Source organism: Sinocyclocheilus anshuiensis, unplaced genomic scaffold (genome assembly GCF_001515605.1).
Source record: "Sinocyclocheilus anshuiensis isolate Anshui unplaced genomic scaffold, SAMN03320099.WGS_v1.1 scaffold1154, whole genome shotgun sequence".
Classification (NCBI taxonomy): Eukaryota; Metazoa; Chordata; class Actinopteri; order Cypriniformes; family Cyprinidae; genus Sinocyclocheilus; species Sinocyclocheilus anshuiensis.
Window position 1 is genome coordinate 3,550,720 of NW_015542345.1, and position 18,200 is coordinate 3,568,919.

Here is an 18,200-nt window from a genome sequence, read left to right on the forward strand (position 1 = left end):
CTTCGTTCATCTTCGGAACACAAATTAGGATATTTTTAATGAAATCCGAGAGCTTTCTGAACCTGCATAGACAGAAACACAACTACCACGTTCAAGGCCCAGAAAGGTAGTAAGGACCTTGTTGAAATAGTCCATGTGACATCAGTGGTTCAACCTTAATTTTATGAAACTACGAGAATACTTTTTGTGTGCAAAAAAACTACTAAAAATAACTTTATTCAAGGCGCATCAAAGACTGACACGGAAGAGAAGAAACTATTGAATAAACTCATTCTTTTTGTTTTCTTTGCACACAAAAAGTATTCTCAAAGCTTCGTAACATTACGGTTGAACCACTGATGTCACATGGACTATTTTAATGAGGTCTTTACTACCTTTCTGGACCTTGAACGTGGTAGTTGCGTTGCTGTCTATGGAGGGTAAGAAAACTCTTGGATTTCAGCAAAAATAACTTAATTTGTGTTCCGAAGATGAACGAAGGTCTTACAGGTTTGGAACGACATGTTGGTGAGTAATTAATGACAGAATTTACATTTTTTTATGTAACTATATGGTATATGGTATACGAACTATACCATTAAAGGAAAAAAATTAAAATGGTAATTTACTCATTCCCAAGTCCAAACCTGTATGCATTATAGATTAGATTGTTTTAATTTAAATTTTATTCTTTGTTATTTTTTGTTTAGTTTTCAATTTGTATAATTTAATAATGTCTAATGACATTAAATTTAGCAGCACAATCTATTGCTATAATGGCATTTTCATGTGGACATTTGTATTTTAATTTAGTTAATTTTGGAGTCATGAAAATGTATAGTTTCAGTTTTTTAGTCTTCGGGTTTTTTCATTGAATAGACTAACATTACGGCTTTTTTTTAATCTTTTTTGGAGATGGACGGACAGTCAGTACAGCCATTGTATAGCAAGAGCTATGTAGTGATTTATTTAAAAAAATCTACTTTTTATATTTTCCATGGAAAAACAACAGCACATGGGTTTGGAATGATATGAAGTTGACTAAACAATGACAGAGTTTTCATTTTTTGGTGAACTCTCCCTTTAAAGAAATATTTATAGTGTATATTTATTAGATTATATGATTAGTTATCAGTGTGACATTAGAATAGCAAGCCTTTAATTTTCATGCTGTCATGATTCTCACGCATACAGTATATACATTTAAAGTGGCTTTTACAGACACTATTTGTAACAGATTGTAAGACTTCCCACTCCCTATATGGTTGTGTTTATTTTTAGGAAGAGGTAAGACAAGGCAGTCTTCCTCCACCACAGCAGTGGGATTTCACTGCATATTTTTAGCAAGCCTCCGCTCTTCTTTAAAAGTGCAAGGGATAATTTATAGAGGGTCTTGTCTCATTTTTTCATGTCTCCTTTAACCGTGTAGTGCAGTATTTACACAGTGTGAGAAAGACCATCTATACATTCTCTACATGTGTCTATTAAAATTACTAAGCAACACTGTTCTACACTCTTGCTCTTTGGATTCTGTCACTATGGGCCTTACAAGCCCCATGAGGAACAGAATTACTGTTCGTGGAATCTCTGTGTTACTGGCTGATGAAAGCAAACTGGCAGGCCGCTGATGATGGCAGTGAGTTAGCACACATTGAAAGCAATCCAGGATTGAACAACAGGGGGCTTTTGGAAAGTGAATTCGCAGTTTATCAGCACAAATATGTAATTACAGGTCTTGTTTAAATCTGCTAATTCCTTCTGTTATTTTTTTGGGGGGGCTCAGTTGTTTCTTTATTTCCATTTTCGCCTTTAAGAGGCCAGCCGAGTTGTTCAAAGTTATTTCGAGCCACAGATGGTATTTGTTCTGTTTGATGGGAAAATATTCTTGGCTGTAGGCCATCTTCCTTTCTGGCAACACGGAGGGAAGCAGGTATATGGTATTGTCAGAACAGGAAGGAGCGGATGTGAAAGGCCAAGAATATCCAGGAAGGTAATTATCGGTTGCACTGGACAGTCACGTGTCTCATTTGAAGTTAAATGAGTTTATGGTTTGCAAAAATTCTGTTATTGTCTTCCATTTTAAACCACAGCTTAAACATTAACTCAGCAAAGTAGTTTTTATATAGATTTTTTTTTTTTTTGCTGACTTGTTCCACTGTCTAAGGTGTAATATGAAGCGCTGTACTGTATTTTGTTATGAATGAAATGCTAAGTCATTTAAGCTTGCAAATGAACTCCAAATGCTTGTCTTGTAAGCAGATTTCCACCTGTGTGCCCTGGAAAGGAAAAGTTATGAATGGAAGGAGTATGTCTGCATAATCCCAAATACATCCAGCACACATGCTTCACACATGATGAATTGGGTGGAGAGAAGTCTTTAATTGTCAGAGGCAGGGAATGAGCCCATGGTAATATGCTGTTAGGCTTTAATTGCTTTGAAGCGGCAGACTGACAGGGGACTCTCCATCATGATGTATTAGAATGAAGAGCCAGGTGGCAGGTGTTCGCAGGGACAGTTAATTACTTTCTTATTGTTCTTGCACTTGAGTTGTATTTTCCATGAACCTGAGATTAAGTTTGCTAACTTTTTGGATTTAGCTATTATAGTTACAGCAGCACTGAAACACTTGATCTTTCACTCGCTCTAATTCTCTCTTTTGCAGTCTAAACACACCCACCAAACTTTTAATATCAAGCCAATTATGGATAACTAAACGCTCTCTCGTTCACTGCTGTGTGTGTGCACTTTGGATGGGTAAATGTAGAGCACTAATTCCGAGTATGGGTCACCATACTTGGCCACATGTCACGTCACTTTTTTTTTTTTAAAAGGGATCTCAAACAACACTGATTTTCATTTTAGTCTTTTGTGTTATTATGCTGACCAAAGAAAGTCATAAAGGTTCGTAAAGAAGGAAGTGATGAATGAATTATCATTATTATTCCTTATCATTATAATTATTATTATAGGCTATAGTACTATAATAGTACCATACTTATTATATGTACTGTTATAGTACTAATAGTATTTATTCATATTTTGAATGAGCTTTTATTTTAATATTTTCAATTTTCATCTTAATTTTTTTAATTTAGTTTAAAAAGTGCTGTTGTCATTTTATATTAAATGTAGTACTTTAGCTTAAGCATATTTTCTTTTGTTCATTTCTCAGTTTTTCATGTAATATTTGTATTTTATTTTAAACTTTATTTCAAATAATAAACTATTTTTAATAGCTGTTGTCATTTTTGTTAGTTTTTATGTCCTCACTTTATTTTAAGGTCCAATTCTCGCCATTAACAAACCATTAACCACGACCTTTCCCTCAATAAACTCCTAATTTGCTGCTTATTAATAGTTAGTAAGGTAGTTGTTAAGTTTAGGTATTGGTAGGATTAGGGATGTAGAATATGGTTATGCAGAATATGTGCTTTATGAGTACTAATAAACAGCCAATATGTTAATAATAGGCATGCTAATAAGCAACTAGTTAATAGTGAGAATTGGGCCCTATACTAAAGTGTTAGTTTTTTTATATTTCTGTATAGCTTTATTTTTATTTCAGTTTTTTTTTATATAATTGTACTACTTCAACTTAAACATATTTATTTCTGTTAGTTGCCAAGTCAACATTTCTAAGTTTGAATCTATTATTTATATTTTATTTTATTTTATTTTACCTTTATTTCAATTACCAAAAACAGTCATTAGTCATTTGACCCTTTAGTCATGTGCTTCTGCGTCTTTAAGAAATGCCCTCTTCACGTGTGAAATGAGCAGCAGCTCTGATTGCTGACCAGACTGTTGCATTGTGGAATTCTGTGACTGAAAGAACCCATTAGTCTTGCCTCCCTCACAGACTCATAGAATCCCAAGCCATGCCTCCTGGGGCCCTGGGGGAGCTCCTGACAGGTGGAGCTGCAGTGTTGGTTGACTCAGGACAGGTCCAGGGCATGGAAGGCCAGCAGCTAAAGGCAAACAGTGAAGGCCAAAGGCTGGGGAGGATTACTGGAAATTTTACTGCTTGGTTTGACATCATCTCAGCGACCCAAGTGAGGAGAAGCCCATCTGGACTCCATTAAACCCTACTGCAGTGGAATGACATGGACACACTGTGTCAGACTGAGAGTTTTATGTGTGCCCTTGAATTACTAAGTCTCTCACTTCTTTTACACCTCTCTTTGCTCTCTTATTCTGTCACTGAAACTTATAGCACATTTTTATGAACACGCACAGCTGAGATAGCATTTAGTACAGGCTAGCATAAAATATTATGCATCTCAGCGACTAATGACTGACAGTCCCAATAATATTGCTGACATTGTGACAGGCGCCATTGACCGTCCTCTGTGGTCAGCAGTGCCAGCCACTTCCTAGTAAAATCCTTAGCCATTTTTCAAAATACCTCTTCTGCAAGCTCTTCATTTATCCATAACCATAAAGGTACTTTCTAATCTAAAAAATCATTTGTTAATTTACGATTTTGTTTCAGCTTTTGTGCAACTCTGGCTAATTCTTGAATTTGACTGCTAATACTATTGGCTCCAGTATAATAAATTGCTTAATTTTCCTTATTTGTAATTCACTTTTTATATAAGTGCTGTGTGCTAATTGATCAAATGTAATTGTCATAATTACCCCAGACATCAGTGGACCTCCAGACCAGGACTGAAGGAATCTTTAAAGGATTGGTTCACTTTCGGAATGAAAATTTCTTGTTATTTTGCAAAGATGTTCATGTCTCTCCTTCTTCAGTCAAAAAGAAATTAAGGTTTCTGAGGAAAACATTCCAGAATTTTTCTCCATATAGTGGACTTCATTGGGGATCAATGGGTTTGAAGGTCCATATTGTAGTTTCAATGCAGCTTCAAAGAGCTGAACACGATCCCAGTCGAGGAATAAGGGTCTTATCTAGCAAATCGATTGGTCATTTTCTAAAAAAAAAAAAAATTATGTACTTTTTTAACCACAAATGATCATTTTTCACTAGCTTGACCTCCCACGCATTATGTAATTATGTTGGAAAGGTCACGCGTGATGTAGGCGGAAGTACCGACCAAGTGTTTACAAAGCAAACATGCAAAGAAAGTCACATTACGTAATGCGTGAAGACGCGCATGCTCATTGCAGAGCTAGTGCAAGACAAGCATTTGTGGTTAAAAAGTGTATAAATTGTAATTTTTTTTAGAAAATGACCAATTTTTTAGAACTTAACCAATTAAGTTCATTAAGATGTGGCAATATAATGTCCTCCTTACCCAGAGCTGAATACTATTAGAAGTATTCTCTAGTAATCCACAGAAACACAAGTGAGTCCACACAAATATTTAAGCTGCGTCACTGAGCCCACTAATTGCTGAGATGTTTGGATGTGGTGTTCGTGTAGATGCCGTTTTCTCTAATCGAGATATCAAAGCCATCCTGTCAAGGCTAATATTAGATCAGTAATGCTTTAGCTATGGTATTGCATATATATCACATAATTGTGACATTGCTGCACAGTAAGTGGTTGTGATTAAAATATAATGGGAGGGTTCAGTAAGACAAAGACAGTGAGAGAGAAACTAACCATCTGCTGTGCAGCCTACTTCCTGGGCAGGGCGAGAAAGTGTTACAGTGAGGAAAGGGGGATGGGGAGGGCTGCACCAGCTGCTGGAGAAGCACTGGATGGGTCAATAAGACTGAGGGTGTGCCACAACGACCGGCAGCCTTAGTTAGGTAAGGTTACACCGGGATGGAGAGGGCGAATTTGGCGTCTCCATGGTTCTGGATGGAAGACAACATGCGCTGGCCTGGCTGTGTGCCCTGGGATCTGGATGAGGAGGATCTAGTGCAAGGTAAACTGTATTAATATGCTCCTGTCGTCCAGACAGTCCTTTAAGAACAGCAAAGAATGTTAGCATTAGCATCAAGTAGAGACTATAGTCCACTGGCTTTCGTCCACCAGATGTGCAATGTCCCACTTACTACTGTGGAATTTGTCTGCGATTAATGTTTTAGCTGGTGCAGTATCTGTTCTCTATGTCAAGAGATGGTGCTGTGGTTAGTAGAAGGCTGCTCATTTTTACCTCTTCGGTTCTGCCCTCACAGATTTCAGGTTTCAGGACATCATTTGAAACTGAGCTCAGCAGAATCGGGGCATCTGACACCAGCGGTTCTCGCACACTAGGGCTGGTAAAAAGACAGAATCGCTTTGGGTGTCACTTTCATAGCACGGGTTGGAAACTTTAGACGTTTCAAAAATGAGCAAGATAATTTTATTGTATTTATTTATTTGCCGTTATTTATTTATTTAATTTCCGTAATCCATTTTCACACAGCCTTTTTTTATTTAGTTATGAGCTAAATGAGAAGCCAAATAGAAACCTTCAATATGTGTCAAAATCAGCAAGATTTTTATTTTATTTTATTTATTTTTGCAATTAAAGTAATCCTTCCTCGCTATCACACAGCATTTTTTTTTAGTTATGAGCTGAAGGAAAAGCCAAATGGAAACCATGTGTGTCAAAAAGTGCCCCTATTATGCCATTTTTAAGGTTGCTAATATTGTTTTATGAGTCTCCTAAAACAGGTTAACATGCATGCAAGGTCAAAAAACACGTTAGTTTTCTCAAAAAATAGATTTAATTTTACCTAATTTCTAAATGATTCGTAAACGACTCGTGCGAAGCAGTTCAAAGAATCAGTCTCTCTAAACCCCTCCTTTCCGTGAGCCCTCACTGCTGTGATTGGTCAGATGGCGCAGTCCTTTGTGATTGGTCCAGAGCCGTAGAGAGATTGGCTCTGGATTGGTCTAATGCATACAGCGCATGTCTGAAACGAAACACCCATTGCCATGACGGAATGACAGCCCTGGAGACTTGTCATAGAAAAGATGGTATCGACTGTACCTTACCAATTCGAGCCGGAGTCTGATGATGAAACAGTTGAACTGGCTGATCAACAAGAGACTGATTCGCAAGCACGACTGGAACAGGACGTTTCTGGTAAGTGTCAAGTGTTAACAAGTTTGTGGTAATTATAAGATGTGATAAAACAAATTTACTCTCACAGCGTAGGATACAGCGTCTTCTCAACATGATGTTAACCACACGGAAATTCTACTGTTTGTGGGCGGGCAAGTTGGCAACGTAGAACGTGGGCAGACATTATGCAAATGTGTTACTTCGTGACGTAGAGCCGTAACAGAATAAGATTCGAATTCCTGACGACTTGTGTAGGCGATTGCGAGCCGACTCTTTTTTTTTGATAGACAATAACTTTATTTATCTTGCACTGTCGGCTTCACAACTTTGCAGATAGTTTATGTTCACATACAGCTACATGACACACTGCATGAAAGGTAATATTCGAAAAGGCATAATAGGGGCACTTTAATTTAATTTAATTTTTAATTTTTTTATTTTATTTTTGCAGTAATCCTTCCTCATTGTCACACTCCAACTGACCTGTTCAATGTTGGCCATCTCTCATTGAACAAGTTAACTGGCTTCCATTGGCTCACAAGGTGCCACATGTGCACACGCTGATGATGTTGTTTGGTCTGCTTTTCAATGCATTTTCTCTCAGAATAACACTTTGTATAATAAAGGAGGTGTTACTGCAAATAATGATTTATGTGGATTTCTAAAGAAGAGCAAGAAGAAATTGGGTATACTGTATACACCCATTTAATATTGCATCACGCTTTTCAACCCATCATGCATATTTCTTTACATTCCACAGAAAACAACAACGCCTAAAATTTCATCATGAAGGCAAGAGATGCACTCTTTTTTATCACTCAAAGAGATACAATACAGTACAACAATCATGACAACTACAGTGCAAAGAAACAGTGAAAATAATAAACAATGAGGCGATAATTTACATGATTTATGCATGCTTTTTCTAGGAAACTGCAGAAATCACAAAATGCATATTTCTGTGTTGCATGTATTGGATGAGGTTTATGTGTATGCCGGGTTGAAGAGTTTGATTCATTATCCGTGATTAACAATGAGTAAAAGTGATTCAGATGATTAACCGTGATTAAAACCTCTGCTGAAGTCTGTTACACTGAAATGTTCTATAGTGACGTCTGACCTTTAAAATACTGTTCGCTGTAAAACCCTGTAAAAGTTTCTGATATGATGCCATAATCTTTACCACTGAAAAGGGTTCTCTAAGTAAATGGAATTTATTTGTTCATACAATGATATACAATCTTTAACTGAAAAACTGATAATGTGAATGAGAAGTTGATAAAGTTTACAAAAACACAAAATAGCACATCTGAGACTTAGTTACAGAAATAAAGAATAAAGTTTTAGTGAAATCTATGTTAAGCAGTTCAGTCTGAATTAATTGGTGGATAACATTTGTGGATAAGGAGGAAAAATGTAGGTTTGAGGACTATCAGTTCTGTGATGCTTCGCAAGCAGTGTAATGATGAGTTTCTCCCACCTATAATTAATTGTCTTTTGTCTTCATCTTCATTCCATCTTTTTGTGGAATACTTCCCCACTTTATCCCCAGGCACTTTCATGTGCAAAGGGGATTCAGATTTAAGCTTGTGGTTTTTTATGTAACCGTTGCTTAGCAACTAAGACGGTATTCTCTGAGCAAGTAAAGTGCCATTAGACACAACGCAGTCCCTCATGTGGATATGCTATATTATAAGAAAATATTTATCTTCAAGTGTTTTTCAGTGTTATGTCATCAAACTCATTCCTATCATTTTTTCTGCATGCCGGCATCCCGCTAGTTTATGTTGTCCATCCCATAGCCGTGTCGACGTATCAGTGCTGCTCAAAATAGGGCTAATAATTCTTTTGAGAAGTTTTCTTTTGAGTTCAATTTGAGAAATGTAATGCAGCTTAATGGGCATATTTTGACTGTTAAATAATGGAAAAGCCATGTGAAGTTATGCTAGAAATGTAAAGCAAAGCCACAACTGTTACACTAAATGTTCCTTTTAATGGAGACACATAATAGGTCGCTTAACTCATTTTACAGAGTTTCCAAAGGTTTCATTTGAGTTGGAATGACATTTAATTTTACACTTGATATAGATAAAATAAGAGAAGTTTGGTGAAGAATTTTTCAGTTATGAAATTAGAAAAGTTTTCCGTCCTGACTTCTACCAAATTTGCATTTGACCTTTTGAGAAACTATTTACATAATGCATTGTGGACATAGAGCGAGTGTGTTTTTGATGGTGCATTTTAGAGGGCACATTGATTATAAGTCTTTAATGAGAGGTATTTTAGGCCACTTGCAAGGATATTCGTCTTCCATTCGAGCCTCGCCAGCTGCTCTGAATGTCTCTTGAGGCTGTTTTGGTTAAATCTTGCTTAAATAAAATCAATGCTGAGGTCTCCATAATTAGGATTTCTGGGTTGTTAATTAAACACAGCTCAAGAGGAGAGCGTGTGTTGGAACGCCTCTCAAACTTCCCATCAGGGACATGGAGGTGCCGCCAGGGACATCCTGATGTGTTTTAGATACTCATCTGCCCTAAATACATAGTGTAGCAAAACTTGCCTCATTTCACCTGCATTGTAAGTGATTTTTATTTAAATGGCTTCTTCATTAAAATTATTTACAAGAGCAAGGACATTTTAGTGAATTTCTCTGAGCATATATTAATAGATCTGTCCTTTTGTTAAAGGATTAGTTCACCCCATTGGAAAAGAAATTCAGAATGCTTGAGGCACTATTTCGTGTGATGAGCTTAAAAGTCTTTTTTCACTTATAATCTCCAGTCAGATGTTAACCAATGCAACCAGATTAGAGTTGAACTTGAGTCAAAATCGTGAGTGAAATGCTTTATGAATTGGATAAAGTAATTCATTGAAAAGATTTGACTCAAAAGAATGATTCCATTCTGAATCAGGCATCACCACTTCTCCCCTAAACATTCATGAACTTGCTAGACTCCATACAGAGGGTTTTCTTGTAATGTGTTTTCTATTTTAATTAAATTCTGTAGTGGTTCATTTGTCCCTCGTGCCAAGAACTGACAAGATTTCCAACAATTTCCAAGCTTCATCTACTCCTCAGCAATCTTCTCCTTTCTGTCCCTTAACTCTTACTTTCTCGCTCATAGTGACTCATATGGTGGTATGTCACACAGTATCATTCTCTTTTCCATTATGGTGAATCACATCACTTTGTTGGCTCTGGAGAACCTGACATTGATCCACGCTGGCACATTTCACTGCCTGCAGTCTCACTGGCTTTTATTTAGCAAGTACCCTGTGCAATCCACATCACTGGAAATCCTTCCAGAGTTCCTCCTTCAAAGGAAATCCCAGTCGTTAGCCAAAGAGCTTGTTAATTAGAGCCTGACCGGAGTTTCATGAGGAGGAAGTGTAAAGTCAGGTAGAATAGAGTGCAATAGAGAACACCTACTTTTTTTCACAGCTTTAGTTACGGAAGTATTTTTCCCATTCATTTTCTTCATAAAGATAAAATATATTTATTTAATACTTCCATGAACTACAACACAACATTACAAACTTTGATTTAAAGCAAAAATTAAATGACACTGTTCTAAAATTATTTTGAATCACTGAACTGCTTATCATGAATTGGAGACTCCCTGTAAAGGGATAGTTAACCCAAAAATGAAAGTTCTGTCATCATTTACTCACCCTCAGGTTATTCCAAACAAAGTTTCTTTTTTCTATTGAACACAAAAGAAGTCACTTTGAAGAATATGGGTAACCAAACAGTTGATGGTGCCCATTGACTTCCATAGTATGGAAAAAGTACTATGGACGTTAATGGGGACCATCAACTTTTTTTTCTTCTTTTTTTTTCAGAATATATTCTTTCGTGTTCAACAGAAGAAATAAACTTATACAGGGTTGAAACAACTTGAAGGTGAGTAAATGAATTTTAGGTGAACTATCCCTTTAAAATAGATAGAAAATGAGGAAAAATATAAATGGGAAGAGGAGGAAAAACAGAAGTGGGTAAGAGGTAGAAGTGTCAGTCTGCTTGGACATAGACGTAGATGCTGCTGACACACAGTAAGCTCTTCCTCATCTACAGCTGGTAATGAGGACAGATCAACCCCGCTGTCGACCACTAAGCCAGTCAGCTATTGTCTGTACTTAACATTAATCACATAGAGGTCAAGTGTGGGCATGCATTATTGAAACGGTTGGTTTGTTGGTTCATTTATGGAGGCATTAATTTGGAACGAGACTTTCAAATATGTCTATGAGGACACCTACACTGATAGCCAGTCTCGGTCTTCAGGCTGATGAGATACCTATTTGTCATTGTAATTGCTCAGATTTTTTTAGCATTGTCTGTGGAATCAGGGCACAAATTAGACTTGTGTCTGAGGGGCAGATAAGCCCGGCAACTCGTTACCACTAGTTGGAAATCTGAATCAAACACAACTCGGATTAGCAAATTGTTTATACTGCAAGGCTAGCATTAATTGAGCAATTTATTATAATCATGCCGCAGTTGGTGTCAGAAAGCCAGTCATAGATGGACCCCTAATTGCTCAGACTGTGAGCGTGCAAAAAAGAAGAATAGCCTGTCTGCTCTGTGTCCTCATCCGGGGTCAAAGTGGTCACAGAGTGTGCCTGGAATTTAGCGCTCCTCACACACATTTTCTCTCGACTTTCCTATTCTCAAACATGACCTTGTGATTTTGTCTAAAATTAGCGTAACCATGTATTTGGTGATCCTTGTACAGTTTTTGCACATGAAAGGGAACATCATCTGTTTTAATTGGCTTGAACATGCATATTAATCTCCGAATCTCCAATGTGTGGAAAGGCTGCCATTAACTAAGAATAATTCAGCTTCTCCTTTAGTGACAGTTGGTCCTCCTACCTGTATGATGCATAAGTAGAGGCCAAAGGCCCCGTCAGTGCAAACTTCATAGGCTTTGTAACTTTGATGCTAATTAATGTCACCACATAGCAGGCCGTTAATTACAGGCTTCATCAGTACAGTGGGAGTGGATTCTCTGAGAACTATTTTGTATGCCTGACATATGTGCCATTTGGCTTAGCTGTTTTATCATTGGTTTCCCATCCTTCTATGTACTTCCCTGCAAAAAAAATTATCATGTTAATCTTGTTTTTCCGTAAAAATATGCAAACTTGTGAACAAGATGCATTTACTTTAGAAGCACTAGCCATTCAAAATGTTGGAGTCAGTTTTCAACCTTGATAATAAGAAATGTTTCTTGAGCTCCAAATCAACAAAATAGAATAATTTTTGAAGGAAAATTTAAATTTTGTCATCATTTACTAACCATCTTGTTGTTTTGTTCTGTATAATGGACATCAGTGGAGTCCAAAACAACAACAAAACATTTGCAAAAGTCAGTCATAAAGGTTTGAAACAACATGAGGGTGAGTATAAATGATGATAGATAATTAATTTTTGTGTGACCGTTCCCTTTTAAAAATGTTTTTACTGGAAAACAAGACAAAAATAATGATTAGGACAATGATTTTCTACTATGCTGCTGAAATTGCAAAGTCATGTAATGCCACACACATCACAGTGTGAAATTTGTCTGTATAGTCTTGCAAAAAATAATTGAAAGCATTACTCCAATGGCCATTATCCCTTAGAGTCTGCCAGTAGTTCTGATTCATAAGCAAGTTTGTCGTATTATAGTTTCCTTCCTGCTGTAAATGTATGTATTGCTGCTGGCTTGTTTTGTGGCAGATAGATTGGTATAAGCATCTGTGTGAGTTATTTGTTTGCGCTCCATTTTTGGTCACAAGAAAAAGGCTGAGTTGTGAAAAAAAAAAATGTTCCTCTAATTTTTTTTTACCTTGTCACTCTGAATAATGTGAAATGTTTGCAGTACTGAATGAATCACATTGGGTAGCATAAAATGATTGAATTAATTATCATCCATAAATTAATTTGCAGTTCTCACTTATGCTCAAAAATTAATCACATAGCTGACACTCAAAAAAGCCTTAAGACTTAATATGGAACGACACTAATAATATAAACTGTGACAGCCTCTTAGAATTAGGTCTAGAGATATTAATAACGTCATATATGATCTATCTATCTCAGCCATAATTATTTGTTTACATGCCCTATTATAATAACCCTCGAGTCTATTAGCATAGGAATTGCTCCGGAGATCCAGGTCTAAATGCTGAAGACCTCTGCGAGCATGATTTATTCATTAGGAATCTTTCCAGGGTCTCGACAGCATCGATCGGCACTTTCATCGCTTCGCCCTGAACACACTCTCATCGTCTTCTCGTGCTGCAGCGGTGACGCAGTCTCGATATGCCGCTGCTGTATTCCCCCCACGTCTCCTATCCAGATATCGATCAGGGGCCAATATGTTACTTTCATTTCCCCCTACGCGTGTTGCAGCCGGAGGAAATGCCTAATGTCATCAAAACACTCCATTAACTTGAAAAGAGGAGGAGGAGGAGTTGGAGAGACCCCATCCCGGCAGACGGCTATCAACGCAAGGCCTGAAGCCAACACTTCCGCTCATACCGCAGATGCCATCGGCATGCTTTCTAATGAGACTCCGGAGAAAAAGTGTGAGGTCTTTCTGTTTTTCACAATAGCTAACTAGATTCAATTTGAGTGTGAGTGTACTTAAAGAAATAGTTCACCCAAAAATGAACATTTTCTGAAAATTTACTCACTCTCAGGCCATCCAAGATGTAGATGAGATGTCTATTCATCAGAACAGATTTGGACTAATTTAGCATTACATCCCTTTATCCTCTGCAGTGAATGGGTGCCGTCAGAATGAGAGTTCAAACAGCTGATAAAAGCATCACAAAAATCCACAAGTAATCCACACAACTCCATCAGTTAACGTCTAAGCTGCGTGTTTGATGTTTTTCACTTCAGACTGTGGCTTCCGTCTGAAATATCCTCTATCCATAATATTGCTTTCTCCAATTAAAAAGTCATCTCATCTGAATCAGGAGAGAAATATTCACAGATGAAGCACCGTTTACAAAAGTGAAACCCGTTTAAACAGTTCTAAACAAATATGTTGATGGATTTTGATGTGAAAGGACAACAGGGGAAGGACTTTTTCACTGGAGGAAGTATTATAATGGCATTTTGTCTAGAAGTTAAAACAGTTAAACAGAAGTTTTAAAGTTAAAACACCTAATGGGGGATTTGTTTCTTACGAACACGCAGCTTTTTGCTTCACGAGACATTAATTGGTGTGTGGATTATTGTGATGTTTTAATTTGCTTTTTTTTTTTTAGAACTGTTCAGATGAAAAAAAAAAACTTCTACATCTTGGATGGCCTGAGGGTGAGTACATTTTCAGCAAATTTTTAATTTTGGTTGAACAATTCCTTTAAAAGAATACACATTGTATGTAGACAAGGAGTGGTTTTAAATGTTTTCTGCTTTAGCAACGGCCATTCGGGTGGTCAAACAACAGGTTGGGCATTCAAACGATATGACACTAACAAAACAACGCTGACATTAGCGCTGGCATTTTAGCAGACACGCACACTCGTGTCTAGTATCTGACCGGCCCTATTATCTGACAAAACAACAAGCTGAAGTACAACTTAAGTATATAGCACAATTGAGCTGTTTATGTTACACTTATTTGTCTTTGCTGACAGGCTTTGTTGTGAATAGAGGTATATAAATATGTCTTGTTGTGATCACCTTTACCTGCTATACCATAGCAAAGGACAGACCACTTTTAATGTATAATTCAGAAAGCTAGCCTGTTCTAGGCATGGATCAGTAGCATTATGTAAACCTGAGCAGATAAGTCACTAACAGTTCTCAAACCTGTGAGGCTTTTCTCATATGTACAGCTGTCAGCAGGGGCTCTGATCAATAATTCAAATGTAGTGAATCAGACGTCTCTCTGGAGAGCCGCTGTGTCCTCCCAGGTGTGCTTTAATTTTTCATACTATTGTTTTTAGTCCTGCTTTTCACGCTCTGGTCGATTTGAGCCTCCACTCTCTGGGGATTGATGTATGGAGAAGATACAGTACATTCCATTTTCCATAAGTTGCAGGCAGTTCAAAGTCTAATTACTCTGGTTTCTAATGAAGCGTCAGTGCTTTTGTGGCAAAACATATTGCTTTAGAAGCAAATTTGAGCACTTTTATTGCAAATGTCTGTGCTGGCATATTCAGGCAGCATATTTCAAGTACTCAAAAATGATTGATCATGGTAACATTAATTGTGTGACTAATTTTTTTTAACTAGGTGTTGTTTTTTAACAAGTAACATGGCGACATTTTTTGTTTCTATGTCTGTCTGTTGTTCTGTCAGTTGATCGTACTATATATTTTTCATTTTCTCTCTCTGTAAAACTTTCAAAACCTCAAATAAGGCTTTGTCAAGGCAGCATTCAAACTTTGCCTTGACAGGCTCCAGGAAAAAAATAGTGCAGCATCCTCTTGCCGATTGGAATATATACATACAAATGACCAAAATGCACATCCTTAATTGGCAGCTTGCTCAGGCTCATAGACCATTGAGTAAAGCCAATGGGGACCCGTCATAGTGAAGCCTGGGTCCCATACTGGGTCCCTTACCGCCCGGTCAGCTGGACTGGAAGTCTGTGGCGGAGCTGGTGATAAGCCAGTATGTGTGACAAGGAAACTAATATGATGTACGGACCTGAGGGAGACAGGTCACCTAAGCATCTGCCATTCTCCAAATGTCCCTTCACTCCACAAGAATATTAAAAAGCATCTGGATGAGCAAAAGATCATTTCCTTCTTTTCTGTTCCCATCAATATTTTTGAACCTTTTATAGAGGTCTCAATTACTCATTGCAAAGTGCCTCTGCAGCGGTTGTGTGAATGTGTTTGAAAAGCTTCTTGTTGTGCCACTGTGTCTGTTGGATTTCTTTCAGACAGATTTTGTAGCTTTAATCTTTGTAAATCTCATCTCATCGGCGTGCTCAGCAAAGCTCCCAAAGTCAAAGAGATGAGGGCCTGGTACAGCTGTGATTGGAAGTCTCCATCAGATATATGTCTCTTAAACCTGGTATTAAGATTTGTCTCTGATGATCTGATCTGATCTGAAGTGCTCAGGCAGGATGGATCACTATTCTCCCATTATGAACTACATGAAAGAAGTTTGTGTTAAAAAAAATGAAAACCCTAGATTTAGCGTAATATTTATATGCTTGAACTCCCTTTAGACAATTTACATTTAAGAATTTGGCAGATGGATTTATAAAAAATTGACTTGCCAAATGCATAATGCATTTAATGCATTCCCTGGGAACCAAACCCATGACCTTGGCTTTGCTGAGCTACAGTACTGCTAGGAATAGTAAGTTTCACCCTCATTCAGTAGTTTCAAGTGATTTCATGGCACTCTCAATAATGAATGTAGGAAGGACCATTGTTGGGTTAACGAGAAGGTGCACATTGTTTTGCAACCTCGATATTTCATTCCATTGGATGACTGAAATGTAATTAAATATGTGAACGACTAAGTTGTCAATCAAAGCAGATTAAGGCACAATGGCTTTCATGTATCTGCATTTCTGCTGTCTTTGCTTTATTTTGTGTTTATGTATGACTTACAAACCCTAATCATTGGACAGTGGACCGTAACACTGATAATTGCCCAGAATTACTGCACTTGACATTCAGTGAAAGTGGATTCGGTTTGGCCTTGAGTGCAAATGACTTCAATGTAAAAGGCCGTCCTCACAGGCATAGGGACTTACAAAGATGCATCTCGAGTGCACTGAGATAAATCTTTGAGCATCAGTTCAAAAGTAGATGAGAAGACAGTCTATTTAGGAATAATAATGAAATGCAAAGCAAGAAGCAACCAAATGGGAAGAGTAAGGCGATTCATCAGATGTTGGCTATCTCACATTTCATTACCGAGATGCCAGTCATTCCCTCTCCGCTAATGCACATACTGACAGCTGTAAGCTTTGGATACCCAAAGGGCAGAGTAGGCACTTTTCTTTTTTCTCAAAGAGAGGAGCTTGTGCTGAATAACATTAATAAATCACTCTCAGTCACCGCCAGCTGATACCTACTGCATAAAATTTCGTCGACAGATGCAGAAAAGCCTGTTTTGCTCAATTAAACACAAAGGACAGAGGTCACCAATTAGCAAACTAGCAGTCCAGATCCAGACCCATGAGTGGTTCCAGTGGGCTAGGAAACATTTATCATAAATTAATATCATTAAAATTCACATGGAGAAACAGCATCTGAAGTGGAATGTATATTTGATGTCATTTGCTTTTGTTTGTTCATTTGCCATACAACCAGTCTTATTGAAAGTTGAAAGTCACTGTTCTATTGTTGATAAAGCTTCTTTGGAAAATAGTAAAAATACATTTGAATACAATTAATTATTTAAAATTCTGTAATAGACAAAATACTTTTTTGACTATTTATGATTATTTCATTCTTTCAGAATGTTATGGCTGCTAACCTGAACATTAAATGAATTTGACTGAAATTCACTTATTTAATTTCTTAGCTCTACAGCATATTGACTCTTGAAAGTGTACGTTATTTTTGGACCTTGATTAATTGAACCTTTGCTGGCAGTGAAATTTAGACTCCAGGCATCTTTGAGTTATTGAATACCCCCGACTGAGGCCTTATGAAATATGCTGATCCTTGACATCTGTAGCAACAATGAAGTTGAACATGTTTTGGTTTCAAGCTTAATTGTAACTGCTCAGAATGTCAAAGTGCACTTGATAAATCAAACTCAGTTTATCAGATTATGTCCCAAATACGGGCAGTCGGGGCAGTCGGGGGCAGTCGTGGCCTAATGGCTAGAGAGATGGACTTGTAACCCAAGAGTCGCAGGATCGAGTCTCAGGCTCGGCAGTAATTATAGGTGGGGGGAGTGATAACCAGCGCTCTCTCCACCTTCAATACCACGAGTGAGGTGAGACCCTTGAGCAAGGCACCGAACCCCCAACTGCTCCGTGTGTGTGTTCACTGCTGTGTGTGTGTGTGTGTGCACTTGGAGGGGTTAAATGCAGAGTACAAATTCCGAGTATGGGACGCCGCATGTCACTTCACTTTCACTTTCAAATTTAGCGGCTAGGTATGAGGTGAACCCAGTATTTGTTTTGACGCCTATTTCTACAACATGCTCATCTATCCTTCAGTGGCAGGTGGAATTGAAATGTCAAACCCCTGTGACCTTTCCTCAAGATCCCCTGTGTGGGTTTCTGACCCTTAAAGAGCAGCTTGGATCATTAGTATCCAGCTAAGCCCTC

At 37.7% G+C, this 18,200-nt stretch overlaps 1 protein-coding gene across 1 annotated transcript in view; it reads left to right on the forward strand.

The window, feature by feature from the left end:
- The first annotated feature begins 5,714 nt into the window (after nt 1-5,714).
- Nucleotides 5,715-18,200, forward strand: part of LOC107691386 (kazrin-like) — a 55,292-nt gene continuing 42,806 nt past the window's right edge. Inside the window, exon 1 of the mRNA XM_016489955.1 lies at nt 5,715-5,817. Coding sequence (XP_016345441.1) covers nt 5,715-5,817 — 103 coding nt within the window. The remainder of the gene's footprint in view (nt 5,818-18,200) is intronic.